This window comes from Octopus sinensis, linkage group LG30, assembly GCF_006345805.1.
Source record: "Octopus sinensis linkage group LG30, ASM634580v1, whole genome shotgun sequence".
NCBI classification, from domain to species: Eukaryota; Metazoa; Mollusca; class Cephalopoda; order Octopoda; family Octopodidae; genus Octopus; species Octopus sinensis.
The window spans coordinates 5,464,786-5,485,404 of NC_043026.1; the positions used below are offsets into that span (position 1 = coordinate 5,464,786).

The 20,619-nt window shown below is 38.1% G+C and overlaps 3 protein-coding genes across 4 annotated transcripts in view; 1 reads left to right on the forward strand and 2 right to left on the reverse strand.

Moving 5' to 3' along the window:
• The window catches only part of LOC118768599 (gastrula zinc finger protein XlCGF7.1-like), a 286,325-nt gene that overhangs the window by 254,182 nt on the left and 11,524 nt on the right, over positions 1-20,619 (forward strand). The window lies entirely within an intron of this gene.
• On the reverse strand, positions 6,437-7,968 carry LOC115226746 (zinc finger protein 723-like). Of its 2 annotated transcripts, XM_036515384.1 has the most exons (3): positions 7,804-7,968; positions 7,131-7,768; positions 6,437-7,077 (listed from the first exon to the last, which is right to left on the reverse strand). In XM_036515384.1, the coding sequence occupies exons 2-3, from the start codon at positions 7,695-7,697 to the stop codon at positions 6,889-6,891; spliced, it is 756 nt and encodes a 251-aa protein (XP_036371277.1). In that variant the 5' UTR covers positions 7,698-7,768; positions 7,804-7,968; the 3' UTR covers positions 6,437-6,888. The 2 variants fall into 2 exon arrangements, with proteins under 2 accessions (XP_036371277.1, XP_036371276.1); XM_036515383.1 differs by lacking the exon at positions 7,804-7,968 and having other exon boundaries at positions 7,131-7,786.
• On the reverse strand, positions 7,746-18,124 carry LOC118768494 (zinc finger protein 501-like). Its single transcript, XM_036515114.1, has 7 exons — positions 17,913-18,124; positions 15,875-16,485; positions 15,245-15,622; positions 14,030-14,069; positions 8,339-8,520; positions 8,181-8,254; positions 7,746-7,772 (listed from the first exon to the last, which is right to left on the reverse strand). Exons 1-7 carry the CDS (start codon positions 18,122-18,124, stop codon positions 7,746-7,748), a joined length of 1,524 nt encoding a protein of 507 aa, XP_036371007.1.

Here is a 20,619-nt window from a genome sequence, read left to right on the forward strand (position 1 = left end):
GAGGGCTGCACCCTTGCCTTCTTTGGAGGAGGTGAGTCATGGTGCTTCCACTGCATTGACTGGGCTTTGGTCTCTGGATCATAGTGATGGACCCAGGTCTCATCCTGTGTAATCAGTCTTTTGAAAAATTTTGACTCATCTTCTTGGCACATCCCTAAATTCATCCTCGAGCACTCGACGCGTTCTTGCTTCTGGAAAAGTGTGAGCAACCTGGGAATCCATCTGGCAGACACCTTTTGCGTATGCAAATGGTCATGAATGATAGTTTCCACAGACCCGGTACTAATCTTGACCTCATGGGCTATTTGGCGAATAGTTATGCGTCGATCTTTCAAAATGGCAGCCTCAACTTGACAGACAGATGCCTCATCAATGGCAGAAAGGGTGCGACCAGATCTGGGAGCTGTTTCCACAGAGTTCCGACCATGTTTGAATTCACGATGCCAGCATTTTACAAGGTCATATGATGCTCTGGTTGTGGTTGATTTTGTTGTTGCTGCTGTTGCTGTTCCGCCTCCTCCACGGGAGTGGCATGGGGGAGACACAATCGTCGGTTGTGGAGGCATGCAGGCCTGACACTGAAAAGTCCAAGATTTAAGCTGGACCATCTTCCAGAGTCCATCCATCATAGCATTATGATGGCTCTTTTTTTTGGCCTGGGATCTTCTGAAAGTCCGTGGCACATTGGAGTCAGACAGAGACGAGACATGTCCCACATTCGACCCAGCGATTACGGAACGTATTTTCGGGTTCCGTACAGATGTGGCAGGTGTGATTTTCTGGGCAGTGTTCTATTTTGGAGCAGCGACCAGTCTTATCGCACACCACCATGGCGATTTTGTTGCTTCTGCTCATCCGTGGAGACAGAAAATGTAAACAACAATACGATAAAAGTAAAATGTTTGTTTTTGATTCGTTCTTTTTTTGTGTATATTCCTTTTTTTCTTAAATATTGCGTGTGTATATATAAAGGGATTTGTGCGTATCTTTAGTGTAGACACGGAGAGAGTTTGTAAACAGAAATGAAATCAGTGATTTTTTATTTTTTGCAGTGTAGTCCGTCACATTAAATAGTGTGATTTATTTTCACTCTGCACGTATATATATATATATATATATATATGTGTGTGTGTGTGTGCTACAAGTATCTATGTATGTATGTATGTTGCTGCTTTATAAATTTTGGATGTACTTAATGTCGTTCAACGTTTTCTTTTACCCTCAACTACACGTGGTGAATTCTTCCATTGTAGATCTGTGGTGGTTATCTTCGTAATATTTTCTCTTTAGTTTCTTTGCCAAATTGATTATACCCTAATCAAACCATTTGTTTGTCTACTTGTGAATGTGTCTTTGTTTTTATAACATTGTATTTTCCTCCTTTTCCTTTTTCATTCCCATATTATATGGAACTTCGGTGGACAGCTACTCTAAGACTCCAGTTGCCAGCTCGCCATCTAGAGGAAACTGATGAAATTTACACACACACACACACACACACACACACACACACACACACACACACACACACACACACACACACAGATAACAAAGCAAAACAGATTTCAACAAAAGACAAAGTTTCCTGTAAAACTCAAATCTGACAAGTTCCAATGAATGAGATGAAAACACTTATAACGAATTATCCAAAATTCTCACAAACTCCTTTCTTTAAAGCATAAAATCTGTACATCACTACAAACAGTCTATCTATTTATCTGTCTATCTACCTATCGATATATCTATCTGTCTCTCTCTCTATCCATCCATCTGTCTGTCTGTGTGTGTGTATATATGCTGTCTTGACCGAGCTAATTTTCTGTTAATGGTATATGAATGGTTATCTCCCTTTAGTTGAATGTCTCTGCGTTAATCCATCCGTGTGCGTAGTTAGGTGGGTAGGTATGTGTATACAGGGGTTGATGAAAAGTACCCGGCATGACCACTGCTGCAGAGGACTGGCTGGAGACCGAACCAGCTGTGTTCTTTTTCCCAGGGCTTAGAAAAACTGAAGGGCCACTGCAACAAGTGTGTGAATGTGAGAGGGGAGAATATGTTGAATAGAATGCTAATGAAGTGATTCGTCTCTATTTTGTTTTACCTGAAGCCAGAAACATTTCAATACTCCCTCGTCTGTAGACACACATACACACACACACGCATGTACACATACACAAACGCATACATATACACGCACATGACAGGTGGACCCTTTCAGGCTGACCCGAACAGTGTTGGGACATGGGAGGACCAAATCAGGGAAATGGACCAGCTCCAGAGAAGAGGTAGAAGCTTTTCTGGGTGGAGGGGGAGAGATCTACAACCATAACCTCAGAAATCAAGCTCCTAATGTTAACCCAAAAGTCTGTAGAACTGAAATACCAGGAAATGAGTTCAACGTCAGTTGTCCATTCTGGAAAGAAGTGGGACGAGTGGTTGTGAAAGGGGCCAGATCAGGATCAGCTCCTGTCCAAGTGGTGTACCTTATAAAGTATACAAGAAATGCCCATGGCTCCTTCAGAGGCTGTGGACACTATTCTGAATGATCTGGACAAATGGTATCATTCCACCGAAAGGAAGTTTTGTGCTGCCAAAGGAAGAAAACTCATCAGCCATTAACAAATTCAGGACCATTCTCCTTCCTGAGTGTTGAGGGAAAAACCTTCTGTACTGACCAAAAAAGGGTGACCTCATACAATGAGTATATAAACACCTCTATCCAGAAAGGTAGGGGTCTCAGGTTTCTCGGGCTGTCTGGAACACAACCAGCTGATTCGGGAGGCCAAAAGAAGTAAAGGTGACATGAAAGTGGTTTGGCTGGGTCTGGAAAATGCATTTGGATCAATTCCTCACAGCCTCATATATGCAGCCCTTGACTGTTACCATATTCCTCACCTGTTGAGGGAATAATCAGCAATCACTTTGGAGGCATCGAGTTATGTTTCAGAACAGCCCACTTCACAAGTCAGTGGCAAGACCTTGAGAAAGGATTCATAACTGGTTGCACAATCTCCCTCATTCTTTTCATCATGGCTATGAATCTCCTCGTGTCAGCTGCTGAAAATGAAGGCCAAGGACCAACAATGGAATCAGGCAGCTGTCAGCAGCCAATAAGGGGTTTCATGGATGATATCACGGTAACAACTACAACCCATGTGGAGGCAGAAATGGTGCTGACCTCATTTGAACACATGGTAATATTCGTTAGAAAGAAGTTTAGGCCTCCCAAATATAGGGGTATGGTAACCAGAGGAGGTAAAGTAACAAACAAAATTAAGCTACAAGTGCAAGGAGAAGCCATACCATCAACAGAGGAAAATCTGATTAAATGTCTTGGAAAGATGTTTGAGAAGTCGCTCTGTCAGAAGCAATGTCGCCAATTCTGTGAAGCAAGCAGAAGAGTGGCTGAGGAGGACTGAAAGATAAGGGTTTCCAGAAAAATACAGGGCATGGCTCTACCGACATGGTCTAGGGTGGAAAGGAAGGTAAATACCTCCAAAGATGGCAAGATGTTCCCTCAAGCTTCACTTCAATAGGTCTGTATATAAGATCTGAACAATCACAACTTCCCCTGTCATCTGTCGTGGAGGAATTCAAAGTAGTAAAATGTCATGTTGTAATGATGTTCAGGGAGTTGAAGAATGAGCTTGTCAGACATGCAAATATTACGACAAGATCTGGGTGAAAGTGGGTAGCTAGCACTATGAAATCTGGCAGTATGTATAATACTACTGCTGGGTGGCACTGGGTAAAATCTGAAAGTGGATGAGCTTCATACTGTTCTCTACTACGTCCCTAACAGAATATACCATAACTAAAGATACATATATATATATATACACACACATTATTTACAATGCCCGATAGAGCTCCTACAGAAAATTTGTCTCTTAGGGAGAGCAAGGATTATCAGGAGGGTCCTAAACTCTTGAAAGACTGCTGAAAACTTGAGGATACCTAAGGTCACAGGTAGTAACCATAGTAACCATAGCATATCATAAAAACCCATGTAATTTATGCACTTTTTTCTCGCAAAAATGAAAATAAATTTTAGGGGCTGCATGAATTACATGAGTAGATTGTTTCCAGAATTCATTTTGAAATTTCTTTTATTGGAAAAAGATGTACGAAACGTAAACATTTGTTCCGGAAGTTGACTCATTTAATGTCAGAATAGTTTTTTACAGAGAAAATAATGGCTTAAATACGCATAATGAAGTTGACTTCTGTTTATGCTGGACGGTATAATGCTTACTTTTTCTGTATAAATTTACTAAAACCATTAAATGGTTAACTAGTTTTTGAAGTCTGACGTTCATGCTGGTAAACACGGTCCGGGCCATATTTTACATTGCTTGGAGCTTCTATCTATCGCAATGGAGCACATATTTAATTTCTCCTTTGCAGCAAACGATTCATAAGTTCTGCCCATACTGACAATAAAAGTAATGACAAATGTTTAAGTTTGCTTGACATTTTATAAGTGTGAAAGGGATTAAAATTTCGATCCTCCATATCAAAGGTTCTGACTAGACTCTGCAGAAAAGAATTCTGTTTCCATCATCAGTTTGATTGGTCACCTTCCTTTGTCGGTTGAGTAAAGTGTCATCCAAGCTGATGTTTATTGCTAATTAAACTTAATTTGCAACACTTTATCCGCTTTGTTTTTGTTGATAATTCTTATCAAAAACTTTTCCTGTGATCCTGATTTGAGAAGACATACAAAAGTATGCTAAAGATCGGACATAATCTCTCGTGGCCAAGAAATGTAAAATAAAGTTTATTATAAACAACAGAAATACTTTGTAATTTAACAGATTTCAATGTGATACCTGTTAATTAGAAATTATTTTTATTTAAAGAAAATTTAATAAAATCTAATCATAAGTGAAATTATGCTAAATACAACTAAATTGAAAACCTTTTACCCCTGGCCATATTGGTAATTCTGAAAACTTTTGGGTGCTTTTTTTAACAATTTTTATCCTGGAAATCACCTGCATAAATTACACAGGTGCGCAAATTACATGGGTTTTTACGGTAATAATTTTACCTTGTCCTTACCATTAGTGCAAGTTTTGAAGAGTGCAGTTCATTTTTAACAGCTATTTTTTCAAAGTTATAATGGAAGTGACAAAGGAGCATATTCGGCATATTTTGTTTTATGAGTTCAATCAAGGCAAGAACACAACGGAAAATGCGAGGAATATTAATGCAGTGTATGGGGATTGGACAATAAGTGTAAGCCAGTGTCAACGGTGGTTCCAGAAATTCCGAGTCAGAAACTATAGCCTAGAAGACGAGTTTTGTCCTGGAAGATCTGTAGAGCTTGATGAGGACATCCTGCAAACCCTAGTGGAACAAAATCCCATTGTAACTGTTGAGGAGCTAGCAGAAACTTGGATTTAGTTACTCAACCATTCATCAACACCTGCGTGCCATTGAAAAAGACAACAAATAGAGTCAATGGGTTCCTCACAAATTTTCCAAGTCTAATTGCACGCAGTGAGTGAATGTGTGCTCTTCTTTGCTGTCACATCTCACGAACGAACCATTTTTGGACTGAATAGTGACTGGAGATGAGAAATGGGTTCTCTATAAAAATGTATATAAAATAATGCCAAATCTGCGAAATCCATAGTTTACTGATTGGATCAACATATGATTTGATCCGATGTTCTACATGTAAAAAGGACACAAAAATAATTTAAGAATAAACCAGCTTTATTTAGATTTCATAATGTCTTCAGAGAGAAATGATGTAAAAAGTAAAGATTATAGGCCACACAGTCAAGAAGATAAGTGATTGAGAAGACAGAGGGACAGATTCAGAGATAGAAAGACAGACAGGCTCTGACATACAGACAGATGGCTACAGTAGACAGGAGAGGGACAACAGAAGCGACATTATGTTGGAAAATTTGCAGGAACAGGTGGGGAAGAGTGGGGCAGGCATGATGGAATACATACAAGCGTAGTGAATTTTATTAGAAACTAGAATGACCTGACATTTATTGATGTAAATTATAGGCCACGCAGTCAAGACGATATATAATTGAGAAGGCAGAAAGACAGACAGACACTGACAAATAGATTCTCAGATCGGACTGAGACAAACAGACTGAGGGAGAGATAGAGAAACTGAGAGAAGAGTAGTAAAGCTGTGACAGCTGAATTGAGAAGAGGAGGGAAGGATCATGAGGAATCTCATGGAAAGAGATAAACATAGGGGTGATGAGGTGTTAGAGTTGACCTTCAAAGTACAAGAATGAGTGGAGCAGAGGGAAGAAAAGTGTGGGACAGTTGGTGGAGGGGTGGGCGATTGTGGAAGGGTGAAGATATGGCAAGTAGACAACCTGCAATGATGCAAGACACATAGGGGAGTAGGAAGTGACTGAGAATTCAAAGCAGCAGAAGAGTAATGATGACACAGTAGACAAGAGAGGGATGACAGAAGCGACATGATGTTGGATAATTTACAGGAACAGGTGGGGAAGAGTGGGGCAGGCATGATGGAATACATACAAGCGTAGTGAATAAAGGATTTTTATTAGAAATACTACAGCAGTAAGTTACCACAATTATGTCGACACAGTAGTAGTTATATGTAAAATAATAGCATTATATTTTGTTCCTTTGAGAATGCATTGATGATTATATAAGTTATCATAGAATGAACTGTGACAAACACTGCATCTTGGTTTTACAGCACATGTATGGCATGCCCTGCCTATGGAATGTAAAAGGTGATTAAACGGCTGGCATCAGGAAAAGCATTTAGCTTTAAAAGATTATTTCAAAATGGGGAAACAAAATGAGATGAGTGATTAGGAAGAGTCGAGGGTAGATATTGCTTCAGCGAATAAAAAAATTGTCTTGAGAGGTTTATCATTGTGTGAGGTAACGAATTTGGACCAATAATACAGTTGTACTTCCTAAGTGAATAGCTAAATGGGGAGATAATTCCATTTTGTCAGGGAATGATTTCTCAGAGACATCACAATGCTGTGACTTTCCTCCTGTCTGAACACATTTGTGAGAATGTAAAACGTTTGCTTGAGAAAAGGATACAGCACAGATGTCACAGTGATATGGTTTATCTCCCATATGAATGCATATATGAGTAGTTAAATGAAACCTTCACGTGAATGATTTACCACGGATATCACAGCTATATTGATTTCTTGTATGAATATGTTTGTAACTAAGGTATTTAAATTACAGAATGATATACCACAGATATCACAATGGTATGGCCTCCTTTGTGTATGAATATGTTTGTGTCTATTCAAAGCACCAGTTATATAGAATGATTTACTACCGATATCACAATGGTATGGCCTCCTTTGTGTATGAATATGTTTGTGTCTATTCAAGGCACCAGTTATATAGAATGATTTACTACCGATATCACAATGGTATGGCCTCCTTTGTGTATGAATATGTTTGTGTCTATTCAAGGCACCAGTTATATAGAATGATTTACTACCGATATCACAATGGTATGGCCTCCTTTGTGTATGAATATGTTTGTGTCTATTCAAAGCACCAGTTATATAGAATGATTTACTACCGATATCACAATGGTATGGCCTCCTTTGTGTATGAATATGTTTGTGTCTATTCAAAGCACCAGTTATATAGAATGATTTACAATGGATATCACAGTGATATGACTTTCTCATGTATGAACACATTTGTGTTTAGTAAAGTCAGTTGAGAGAAGGATTCACTACAGATATCAGTCATAAAAGCTTCTCTGTATGAATGTGCTTAGATTTAGTTAAATGAGAATTTTCAGAAAAATATCCAACACACTGATATAGTTAATCCCCTGTATGGGTCCGTTTGTGTTTAGTTAAGTTACCAGACTGTGAGAATGATTTACCACAGACATCACAGTGATATGGCTTCAGACCCATATGAATACGTTTATGATTAGTGAGACCATCATTCCTAGAGAATGATTTACTGCAGATGTCACAGTGATATGGTTTCTCTCCTGTATGAGTACGTTTATGTTTAGTCAAGTGACCAGATTCAGAAAAATATTTACCACAGATATCACAGTGATATGGTCTTTCTCCTGTATGAGTACGTTTGTGGTAAGTCAAGTGAACAGATTCAGAGAATGATTTACCACAGATATCACAATGATGTGGTTTCTCTCCTGTGTGAACACGTTTCTGACTAGTGACACCATCATTCCTAGAGAATGATTCACCACAGATGTCACACTGATATGGTTTCTCACCTGTATGAATACAGATGTGCCTGGTTAAGTTGTGAGTATCAGTGAATGATTTACCACAGATATCACAGTGATAAGGATTCTCACGTGCATGAATACATTTATGCGTAGTCAAGAGACTACTTCTAGAGAATGATTTACCACAAATATCACAGTGATATGGTTTCTCTCCTGTATGAGTACGTTTATGGTTACTTAAGTGACCAAATTCTGAGAATGATTTACCACAGATATCACAATGATATGGCTTCTCTCCTGTATGAGTACGTTTATGTCTAGTGAGACCATCATTTTTAGAGAATGATTTACCACAGATGTCACACTGATATGCTTTTTCTCCTGTGTGAATACGTATGTGGACAGTTAAACTAAACCTTTTAGAGAATGATTCCCCACAAATATCACAGGGATATGGTTTCTCACCTCTATTAATACATTTGTGTTTAATAAGGTTACTTTCCAGAGCAAATGGTTTCTTACACACACCACAATGGTATGACGATTTTTCAGTCACTTTCTGCATCTCTTCAACAAAATAATAAATGAATCCTTTAAGTCTGTAACATTATCCATTGTTTCAATAGTTTTCTCTTCTCCCAGAACAATATAAATTCATTTCCTTCTTTCACTTTTTATTGTTCATTTATTTCAAATGTTTTACAGTTATTTTCTCATCAACTCTGATTTTCATCCAAATTTAATTACAAGTAAGCAAATTCATCTTGTACATACTGCAGACTGTAGAGTAGGGAAACGCTGCCATTAATCTCCGTTCAGAAGAAATATTTCACAGAGTTTATATATTTGTCGCATGTAACGTTTTTCTTTGGTCTTTAAAAGATAACAGATGTTGATGATGAATCTTATGAAAGCAATTCTTTGATGTCACAGTTGTCTGATATTCTGAAATAAGAGAGAAACAACAGCATAAGATACAAGAGGATATTTTAATAGCAGACATGCAACAGTGCAACTCTTACTACATGTCTACAGAGAGAAATTCTAGAAGTAAACAACTGAACTTTTCTTTTCAATTTCTTATTAAACTGTCCTTACTTTCGAAGTGTGGAGTAATGAAGAAGGGACAACTGAAGAAGGGGAATATTCCATGCGTTGTATGTCTCGTTTCTCTGGGGGTTTTTTCTGTTGTTTACAAAAAAAGATCGTTTCTATATTTTTGTTTTTATGTTTTTGTTTCTCATTGTGTTCAACATTTTTTTGATATCCTGTATCCATATATGCATGTATATAAACATATAGATGTAGGTATGTACATATATGTATGTATATATGCATATATATGTAGGTATGCACATATATGTATGTATATATGTATGTATATATGCATGTATGTATGTATATATACACCCCTCTGTTCCTTAGTCTCTCATCCCATCTATGCTTTGATCCCTGCTCCTTGCATGTATACCCTGGTCCTTCGTTGCCTTCTCTCTCCTACTCTCTTGTTGTCCCCTAATCTCCCTCTTTTGCTCTTTCCTTGACTGGCTATGTACCTCTTCTACAGTTTCTGCCCTCATTCTTAATCTCTCTCTCCATTCTTCTCTTGCTCTTATCTCTGGAGATAAGGAGAAGAGGCTTGAATCCCCTACTCCAATATGGGTCTCACCAGCGTGACATAGAGCGGTAGGAATATGGCCAGGTAACCATGTATCTATCTTCTTTACAATTGCTCCTGGCGTCTTTCATGTTAACTCTCTCTCTCTCCCTCAGGATAACCGCACCTCGTCTTCAGCAACGTACCTGTTCCTGCCCTCTTTCTTGAGCAGCCTCTCTCTTTCTCTTGATCTTCTTTCCGGCTAGATAACCAGGCATCCCCTCTTTCTTGTTAAACTCTCTCTTCCTGTCTGGCTCACAAGTCCAGAAAAAGGGACCGATAGATGGGGAGGGTATTGGGAATGAAGTCGAAACAAATAACATGTTGAGAACGAATGTATGCGTGCACAGACACACATATAGAGACAGGGAAAACGAACTGTGGGATGCGGTGGCAGAGATGGGCTTCATTGCAAACTAAACCGGAAGTTCTCTTACAGGGACATGACAAAAATAATTATACTGATTTTACAATAAAAATTAAGGAAGCCACTTTACTCTTGTAGTGGATGTGTGGATGTATTAATAAATACATAAGTTGTTTTGTAATAAATTAAAGATTTATTTTCACTACATCAATTTGTAAGCAATGCTGTCTTTGAGATGTCTGCAGGTTCGACTGGGATTTGGTTGTATGCTCGCACCAGGTCGATTTTTGAAAAGATGCGAGATCCATGCAGCGAGCTCGAAAAGTCCTGAAGAAAAGGCACCGGATAGGCATCACTGATAGTGCTTTTATTCAGTGATCGATAATCGCCGCAAACCCGCGACTTGCGTATGCAAATGAGCTGATTGGCAAAACAATTAGAAGCTTTGAAAAAAAAGCAAAACAACCTTAAGGACAGTCAAACCCTTTTTTTTTTCAAAGTAGACCACTACAGGCGACAATTCACTTGGGTTTCCTTTGAATAGCTACAGCAAACTGCAGCATGAAAATTGAAAAAAAAGGTTTTAAAAAATTGGCTTAACCCCTCCCCAACCAGGTAATTTTACTGTAGGCTTCAACAGGGAAATCGGTTCCTGGTGACAAGCCAACAACAAGGTGGGGTCAGAATTTAGTTGCCTCGTATGAAATGGTTCACTGCGTTAACTTATGAGGCTCCTGTCAACGACCAAGTCTCTTCAATGTAAACTTATAGTAACCAAATTTCCCCCACGTCGAAATAAAGCATTTCTATGAAGTAAAGGGTTACTTTACGTCTGGTTAAAAGTAAACTCCTTTGATCAGGTCTGCACGACCAGGGCAGTCTTGGGACTGGGAACTGTTCAGCTGAAGTTAAAGACGAGAGTTCAGTTGGGTCTTTGGAGAAACTGAAAACAAGGAGCAAACACAGACCTTGTACAGCTTCGGTCAAGAGATATCTTCCACCCAGCTGTTAGAAATAGCAGCCGAGTTTTGTTTTAAAGTCAAACTGAACAATGCAGTATTGGATTTACAACAAAGCGGGATGGCCACGACCAGAATGTCTAATAGTTTAGGGTTGGTCAGGGGTTAAATTCCAGTTGAAAGAGAACGAGCATAGCTGAATGGTTAACGAAGTTTGCCGTAGCTATTCAAAGGAAGCACAAGTGAATTGTCGCCTGTAGGGGTCTACTTTGAAAAAAGAAATGTTTTTCAATGCTTCTAATTGTTTTGTAACGAAAAAAAAAAAACGCAATTGTCTTTAATATAATATACACCGTATATCGTTGGAAAATATTTCCTAAGCTCCAGTAGGGGCTCGCTATTAACTTAGTTTTTGCAGTGTTGCGCCAATCAGCTCATTTGCATACGCAGGTCGCTGTAGGACCGACTACCTACGACGGGCTAGCGCGGATGCGCATCTGCGCGCACCGTGTCCAGTCTACGCGACTAGTACCAAGAAACATTCGGTAAATAATAATAAAGTATTGGTTTCTCAACATTTCAGCGGTTGGGGTGTATTTGAGAATATTTCTCAAAACACAACAAACACGGCAACGATGGAGGATGTGGCTTCCATAGCTAGAAATAGCAGCCAAATCTCGCACAAATAATAGGCATCTCTCATCCATAGCTAGAAATAGCAGCCAGATATCGCACTAATCATAGACATTTCTCTTCCATAGCTAGAAATAGCAGCCAGATATCGCACAAATTATGGACATCTCATCCATTGCTAGAAATAGCAGCCAAATCTGGCACGAAACATAGTGATTTCTCTTCCATAACTAGAAACAGCAACCAGATCTCGCTTAAATCATAGATAACTCTCTTCCATAGCTAGAAATAGCAGCCAAATCTTGTACAATTCATAGACATCTCTGATACATAAAAAATTGGAGAAACACAACCAATCGAAAAGTGAAATACTGAACGTCTACTGATGAAATACTCACGGAAAAGTTTCATAAAGGATAACGTTGTTATAAGTGCATTTGTAATAGATGAGAAATGTATTAAAAGTTAAGGAATAGAAATTCATTCAACCAACAATTCAATTAATGTCAAGATGGAAATGGAAATATATCTCGTGCGTGGGTTTTACAGAAACCACGGTAGCTAACTCTTGTTACTATCTTTCTGTTCCTGGGGACCTCAACTTTGGCCGATAATTTGTTGGAAGGCATGCGAAAAACGTCAGACGTATAAAATATTCTAAAAACTTCTTGGTATTATTTGAATGAACTGTCTGTGTCCCTCAGTAGATTGTCCTGTAGGGACTTCCAGTTGTCCAATATGCTATACATCTCTATTTTAAATGCTTCAAATAGAATTTCACAAAATTTCTTACTGTTTTTGTTGAGTGTTTGAATTTATATATTGTCGTTTTCTGGAATGACCTATTTCTCGGAAACCTTCTAGCTCTAAGTTTCAAATCACAAACCACTAACCTATGTTGAGTTGTACATTCATCACCATGGAAAGACTTCACATTCACAAGTATCTCATTTTCAAGTAAGAATGAAGTCAATCCAGTAAGAATCAAGTCATATCAATCAAGGCCATCTCCTTGAAGAAATTAGTGACTTGTCTGCTTTCCTACATGCTAGGTCTATGGGTTTTGCTAAATTAAGTCTAAGGCCCTCCAATTGCAGACGCTGCATCCACACCTTATATTCATTCTCTAACTCTTGTAGAAATTCCGCTATAAGAACAAGGTTATCATCATAGTGGAGCTCTCAAGGGCATCCAGTCTTAAATTCCTCTGCTATGGCTAGAAGGTCTATGATAAATAAGAGGGGAGTGAGAATTGATCCTTCGGGAACTCCTACTTGCTTACTAAATCCATTGCTACACACATTACCAACTTTCATCTTACTGACAGCATCCCTGTACACAGTTTGTATGGCTCACACCAACAACTCTATCCCTAGCTTCTGCATTAACCACTGAATAAGGAAGTGGGGGAACCTGTCAAAGGCTTTCTCAATGTCAAGTATAGAGGTTTAATTTTTACTAAATCCTTCTCAGTACTCGTCTTACAAAGAAGAAAACATCAGTAGTGCTTCTACATAACACAAAGCCAAACTGCATCTGTTTCTCTCTCTTCCTAATTAGCTGAGCTATGAGCCTCACAAAAAGAGGGGGGCGTCAAGAACGGTCAGAATCTCATACAAAAAATTTCATTCCTCAATTTTAGTAAGGTAATTGTAGTCTAGACCCTCAAACACTTATCTCTGCAAAATTTAATTTAAACAACGATAAGTAGGTTATGAGTAGACAGTCTGTTGTGGGGCACTAAACTATTGTTATGAGGAATATTCTTCTCTTGTGGTTTCTTCCATTTTGTACAGGAGGTCATTGTTTATGTATATATTTGACAACTTTACTGCATCCGTGTGTTTGAAAAAGCCATGACTTGTGCTACCATTAACATATTTGAGAAGCATTTAAAAGCTAATAAAAAACAAATAAATATATATAGTAAATTGGGGAAGTGGTATTCAACAAAGAACAATGTGTAGGGTTGAAGGAGGAGAAGTTTCAGTATAGGGGTCCCTACATCATGGGAAATGAAAAGAGCATGGAAGTGAGGCTTGTGTGAAAAGGTATGAAAGACAAAATTAAAAAACTGGAATTTTGGGAAATTCTTTATTTTCAGAATTGTAATTTCCATTACATGAAAAACAGGAATATTAAGAAAAAGAACCGAAGAAACAATTAGAAATTAGTCTTTTCCTTTCTCTTCTCTCTGAATACATTTGTGTGCAGTTAAATTACTACATTTAGTGAATGATTTACCACAGACATTACAATAATATGGCTTCTCTCCTGTATGAGTACGTTTGTGTGAAGTTACGCTATAACTTTGAGAGAATGATTTACCACAGATATCACAGTGATATGGTCTCTCTCCTGAATGAAGACGTCTGTGTTTAGTTAAGCCACTATTTTGTGAGAATGATTTACCACAGATATCACAGTGATATGGTCTCTCTCCTGAATGAAGACGTCTGTGTTTAGTTAAGTCACTATTTTGTGAGAATGATTTACCACAGATATCACAGTGATATGGTCTCTCTCCTGAATGAAGACGTCTGTGTTTAGTTAAGCCACTATTTTGTGAGAATGATTTACCACAGATATCACAGTGATATGGTCTCTCTCCTGAATGAAGACGTCTGTGTTTAGTTAAGCCACTATTTTGTGAGAATGATTTACACAGATATCACAGTGATATGGTCTCTCTCCTGAATGAAGACGTCTGTGTTTAGTTAAGCCACTATTTTGTGAGAATGATTTACCACAGATATCACAGTGATATGGTCTCTCTCCTGAATGAAGACGTCTGTGTTTAGTTAAGCCACTATTTTGTGAGAATGATTTACCACAGATATCACAGTGATATGGTCTCTCTCCTGAATGAAGACGTCTGTGTTTAGTTAAGTTACTATTTTGTGAGAATGATTTACCACAGATATCACAGTGATATGGTCTCTCTACTGAATGAAGACGTCTGTGTTTAGTTAAGTCACTATTTTGTGAGAATGATTTACCACAGATATCACAGTGATATGGTCTCTCTCCTGAATGAAGACGTCTGTGTTTAGTTAAGCCACTATTTTGTGAGAATGATTTACCACAGATATCACAGTGATATGGTCTCTCTCCTGAATGAAGACGTCTGTGTTTAGTTAAGCCACTATTTTGTGAGAATGATTTACCACAGATATCACAGTGATATGGTCTCTCTCCTGAATGAAGACGTCTGTGTTTAGTTAAGCCACTATTTTGTGAGAATGATTTACCACAGATATCACAGTGATATGGTCTCTCTACTGAATGAAGACGTCTGTGTTTAGTTAAGTCACTATTTTGTGAGAATGATTTACAACAGATATCACAGTGATACGGTCTTTCGCCTGAGTGAAAACGTTTGTGTTTAGTTAAGCCACTATTATCAGGGAATGATATACCACAGATATCACAATGATAAGGTTTCTCTCCTGTATGAATACGTTTATGTCTAGTTACGTCATTATTGCGGATGAAAGATTTACCACAGATATCACAATGATATGGCTTCTCTCCTGTATGAATACGTTTGTGTTTAGTTAATTTACCATTTTCAAAGAAAGATTTACCACAGATATCACAATGATATGGCTTCTCTCCTGTATGAATATGCCTGTGTGCAGTTAATTTACCATTTTCAAAGAAAGATTTACCACAGATATCACAGTGATATGGCTTCTCCCCAGTAGGAATACGAATGTGCTTATTTAAGTCAGAATTTTGAGAAAATGATTTGTCACAGACATTACAGTGATATGGCTTCTCTCCTGTATGAATACATTTGTGTTTAGTTACGTTATGATTGCGGATGAAAGATTTACCACAGATATCACAGTGATATGGTTTCTCTCCTGTATGAATACGTATGTGTATTGTTAGGGCAGTACTTCCAGAGAAAGATTTACCACAGATATCACAGTGATATGGCTTTTCCCCTGTATGAATACGTTTATGTCTAGTTACGTCATGCTTGCGGATGAAAGATTTACCACAGATATCACAGTGATATGGCTTTTCCCCTGTATGGATACGTATGTGTATTGTTAGGGCAGTACTTCCAGAGAAAGATTTACCACAGATATCACAGTGATATGGCTTTCCCCCTGTATGGATACGTTTATGTCTAGTTACGTCATTATTACGGATGAAAGATTTACCACAGATATCACAGTCATATGGCTTCTCCCCAGTATGAATACGTAAGTGTATTGTTAGGGCAGAACTTCCAGAGAATGATTTACCACAGATATCACTGTGATATGGCTTCTCCTCAGTATGAATACGTAAGTGTATTGTTAGGGCAGTACTTCCAGAGAAAGATTTACCACAGATATCACTGTGATATGGCTTCTCCTCAGTATGAATACGTAAGTGTATTGTTAGGGCAGAACTTCCAGAGAATGATTTACCACAGATATCACTGTGATATGGCTTCTCCTCAGTATGAATACGTAAGTGTATTGTTAGGGCAGTACTTCCAGAGAAAGATTTACCACAGATATCACTGTGATATGGCTTCTCCTCAGTATGAATACGTAAGTGTATTGTTAGGGCAGTACTTCCAGAGAATGATTTACCACAGATATCACTGTGATATGGCTTCTCCTCAGTATGAATACGTAAGTGTATTGTTAGGGCAGAACTTCCAGAGAATGATTTACCACAGATATCACAGTGATATCGCTTTTCCCCTGTATGAATACGTTTATGTCTAGTTACGTCATGCTTGCGGATGAAAGATTTACCACAGATATCACAGTGATATGGCTTTTCCCCTGTATGGATACGTTTGTGAGTAATTAATTGACTATTTGCAGAGAATGATTGACCACAGACATCACAGTGATACGGTCTCTCTCCTCTATCTATTTCTATAATCTTCTCACTCTTTTCCATTATTATTTCTCTCAAATCACAATGTAAATATACTTTTCTTGTTTTTCTTCTTATCGTTTAATCTCACAAATACTTCCACTCCTGATTTTCTCTCCATTGTTTCCCTGCTCTAATAACATTTATGTAAATGTATCCAAGCACACAAACTCATCTTCTCGGCACTGCAGACAGTGATGTGCAAAACTTTTGCTAATCACATCAGATTAGAACAAATATTTCACAGAAATTCACAGCATATATATAGAAAGTGTTATAGAATTTGTATAGAATTTTCTTTCAGTTTCAAAAGATGATAAATACTGAGAATAGATCTTCTGTTATTCCAATGTCATCCGATATTCTGAACTAATAAAGAAACAACAGTGTAAGATAAAGAAGCTGCTTTCAAAATACAGATTCAACAGTGGAAAATTGACAACATTTCTACAGAGATAAACTTTAGAAATAAGCATTTACCCGAACAACTGAACTTTTTAATGTATTAAAATTTACATCCCAGAATCTTGTGTGTAGCTTACATATTTGTAAACCACAGCTACACCTTCACATTGTGTAAGATTATTTGGATTAAACTGCAGAAGAGCAGGTAATAACATCCATAGCTAGAAATAGCAGCCGAATCTCGCACAAAACAAAGACATCTCTCTTACATTGCTAGAAATAGCAGCCAAATCTCGCACAAAACAAAGACATCTCTCTTACATTGCTAGAAATAGCAGCCAAATCTCGGACAAATCATAAACATCTCTCTTCCATTGCTAGAAATAGCAGCCAAATCTCGCACAAAACAAAGACATCTCTCTTTACATTTCTAGAAATAGCAGCCAAATCTCGCACAAATCATGGATAGGTACTACTTAAGAAGAGTGGTCCCGGTGCAGGCACTCGCGCTAGCTAGTCGTGACTAGTCGATCCTTACTTTGTGTTTTATTTCCTTTGTTTAAAAAAAAATTATTTATTTACTTTGCTATGTAGTCGTAGGATCGACTAGTCACGTGTAGCTAGCGTGGATGCGCGCGCACCGGGACCCCTGTTCGCTAGTAGTACCGACTATACACTGAATTTTATGGAATTCATAAAAGACATTTCTGAAGTGGTGAATTAAGCAGTATAATACTGTCTAATGGATTTTCTCTTAAACTGTGATTGCGCCTGCAAGCCGGACGTTTTCACATCATTCCTTCGGACGTTCCTTTCCTCGGTGTCAGGAACGTCCAGTCGTTGTAGCACTCGGATGAATTTCGTATTCGTCCCACAGACGCAAGGAATTCCATAATCGATGTCATGCTATTTGTTATGACTCGAATCTCACTAAGAATATAGTTTCTTTGTGTCAAGTCACGAACAGCAATGACCGAATCAACTATCTGACACCGATTTCCCATTCGGAAATCTAATGCAGAAATAATTCTAGAAATAGCAGCCAAGGATCTTTTCCTTTTGAACGGCACTTTGTAACATAATTTCTAGGTAACTAAACACTTTTAAACTTCGTATACTGGTAGAATGTGTTTATAAAACATCATTTTCTCTTGGCTTTATTGAGAAAATTCTATAGTTTGTAAGATATTTCGTATGAAATTTCGAACAATTCGGCAAATCTCGAACAGATCGTGAACATCTCTCATCCGCAGCTAGAAATAGCAGCCAAATCTCGAACAGATCGTGAACATCTCTCATCCGCAGCTAGAAATAGCAGCCAAATCTCGAACAGATCGTGAACGTCTCTCATCCGCAGCTAGAAATAGCAGCCAAATCTCGAACAGATCGTGAACGTCTCTCATCCGCAGCTAGAAATAGCAGCCAAATCCCGCACAAATCAAAGATGTCTCTCTTCCCTAAAACACAGAAGCGACACGATCGTCTACAGATTTAAAAACATTGAATTTAAAAACATTGAATATTTTCCGAGTTTAATACTTAGGGAAATCTTCTTCTTTATAAAGGATGAAGTTGTTGTAAGTGTGTGTGTGGTGGTTGAGCCATGTTATTATAAATGTGTAATTGTAAATATTACAAAATATTGATGACAAGAACACTTTTCAGCTGATGACGGAAACGGAAGTATGATTGTGCGCATGCGGTATTTCGTCTGTCTGTTTTGAGTTCAAATCCCGCCAAGGACGACTTTTCCTTTCATCCTTTCGGAGTCGATACATTAAATACAAGTTGTGTACGGTGGTCGATCTAAAAAAATTTCGGGCCTTGTGCCTAGAGAAGAAAAGAAGGAAAGACTTCCCCCCGTATCTACCTCCATTTTCTCCCATTTTTTTTCCTTATTTTTTTGCCAAAAACCCCCGTTTTCGGATAAGGAAATTCTGGAAAATTGCCAATAATTGGCATTCTTAAATTTATATATTGTACTAGCAGTATCGCCCGGCGTTGCTCGGGTTTGTAAGGGAAATAACTATATAAGCATTTTTAGATGCCAATTCGGGCTTTCTTAGCCATTTTTGTTTTGGTGTCTTCAAGCGATGAAGTCGTTGTTCTAAAAGAACGCTGGTCTCCTTCACAACGCATTACGACGTTGATTTCTTTACACTCCCTTCCCCACAGCTTCACGAGGGAGGGAAGGGGGAGAAGCAAACAGGTGCAGCTGTGAGCGTGGACGCCAACTCCGCCGCCATCGACACACGATGCATTTTATGCATTAAAATGGAATAAAAAATGATGTTAAATTATTTTTAAAATCGTAGACTCATCGTTGACGCGCGCTAATAGTCAGACGGGCTCGATATGAATCACGACTATAAGATACCCGAATTTGGTTAAACTGCACCGCAAAATGTAGGAGGAGTTAGGAATCTAAATCGAAGGGGACAGACACTCACACAACTAGAGTTTTATATAGATATATATATTATATATTGTATATATATATATATAATGATGCATCAGTACTGTTTTATATGTGTGTGTGTGTATGTATGTATGTATGTATGTATGTATGTATGTATGTATGTATGTATGTATGTATGTATAGGTTCGTTTATAGAAATACATAAACCCGAAGGAGAACCGCGCTCTAAGTTAATATTATAGTGGGGTAGGCTGGTTTATAAGGTTACCCTGGGTTTCTCGCTCATAAGGGTTTTAACCTTACGGCGTATCTTCAGACCCCAAACACAGCTGGCCTGAGACCTCTTTAAGTTATTCTGGGGCCTGAAGATACGCCGTGAGGCTAAGCCCTTTATGAGCGAGAAAAGCGAGTGTACCCCATAAAACGGCCTGTCCCACTATTTATATATATATATATATATATATATATATATATATATATTACTAGCAGTATCGCCCGGCGTTGCTCAGCTTTGTAAGGGAAATAACTATAAAGCATTTTTAGAGAGTTATAGCCAAAAAATAGCAAAAAAAATGGGAAAAAAATTATGGTAAATTTTTTTTTGAGAGTTAAAAAAGGTCGAGTTGTGTCCCCTAGACAGTCTTTGGTTTGTGTTTCTGATTCTCGACCCCATGTCGAATTTATCGATTTTTTTCAGAACTGGGGAAACTTTTTAAAATTTTCGCTGCGTTAGTTTTGAATTATTACATTGGGCTATGTGTGTGTCAAGTTTCATCAGAATCGGTTGAAAGCAGTGGTCAGGGAGAGGGTACAACCAAACAGACACACAGAAACACACACAGACAAACTGCCGTTTATATAGAGAGAGATATATATATAAATATATATATACATACATATATATATATATATTATATATATATATATATATATATCTATATATATATATATATACACATACAGACAGACAGACAGACATAAATATGTACGTATATATATACATACATAGGCGCAGGAGTGGCTGTGTGGTAAGTAGCTTGTTTACGAACCACATGGTTCCGGGTTCAGTCCCACTGCGTG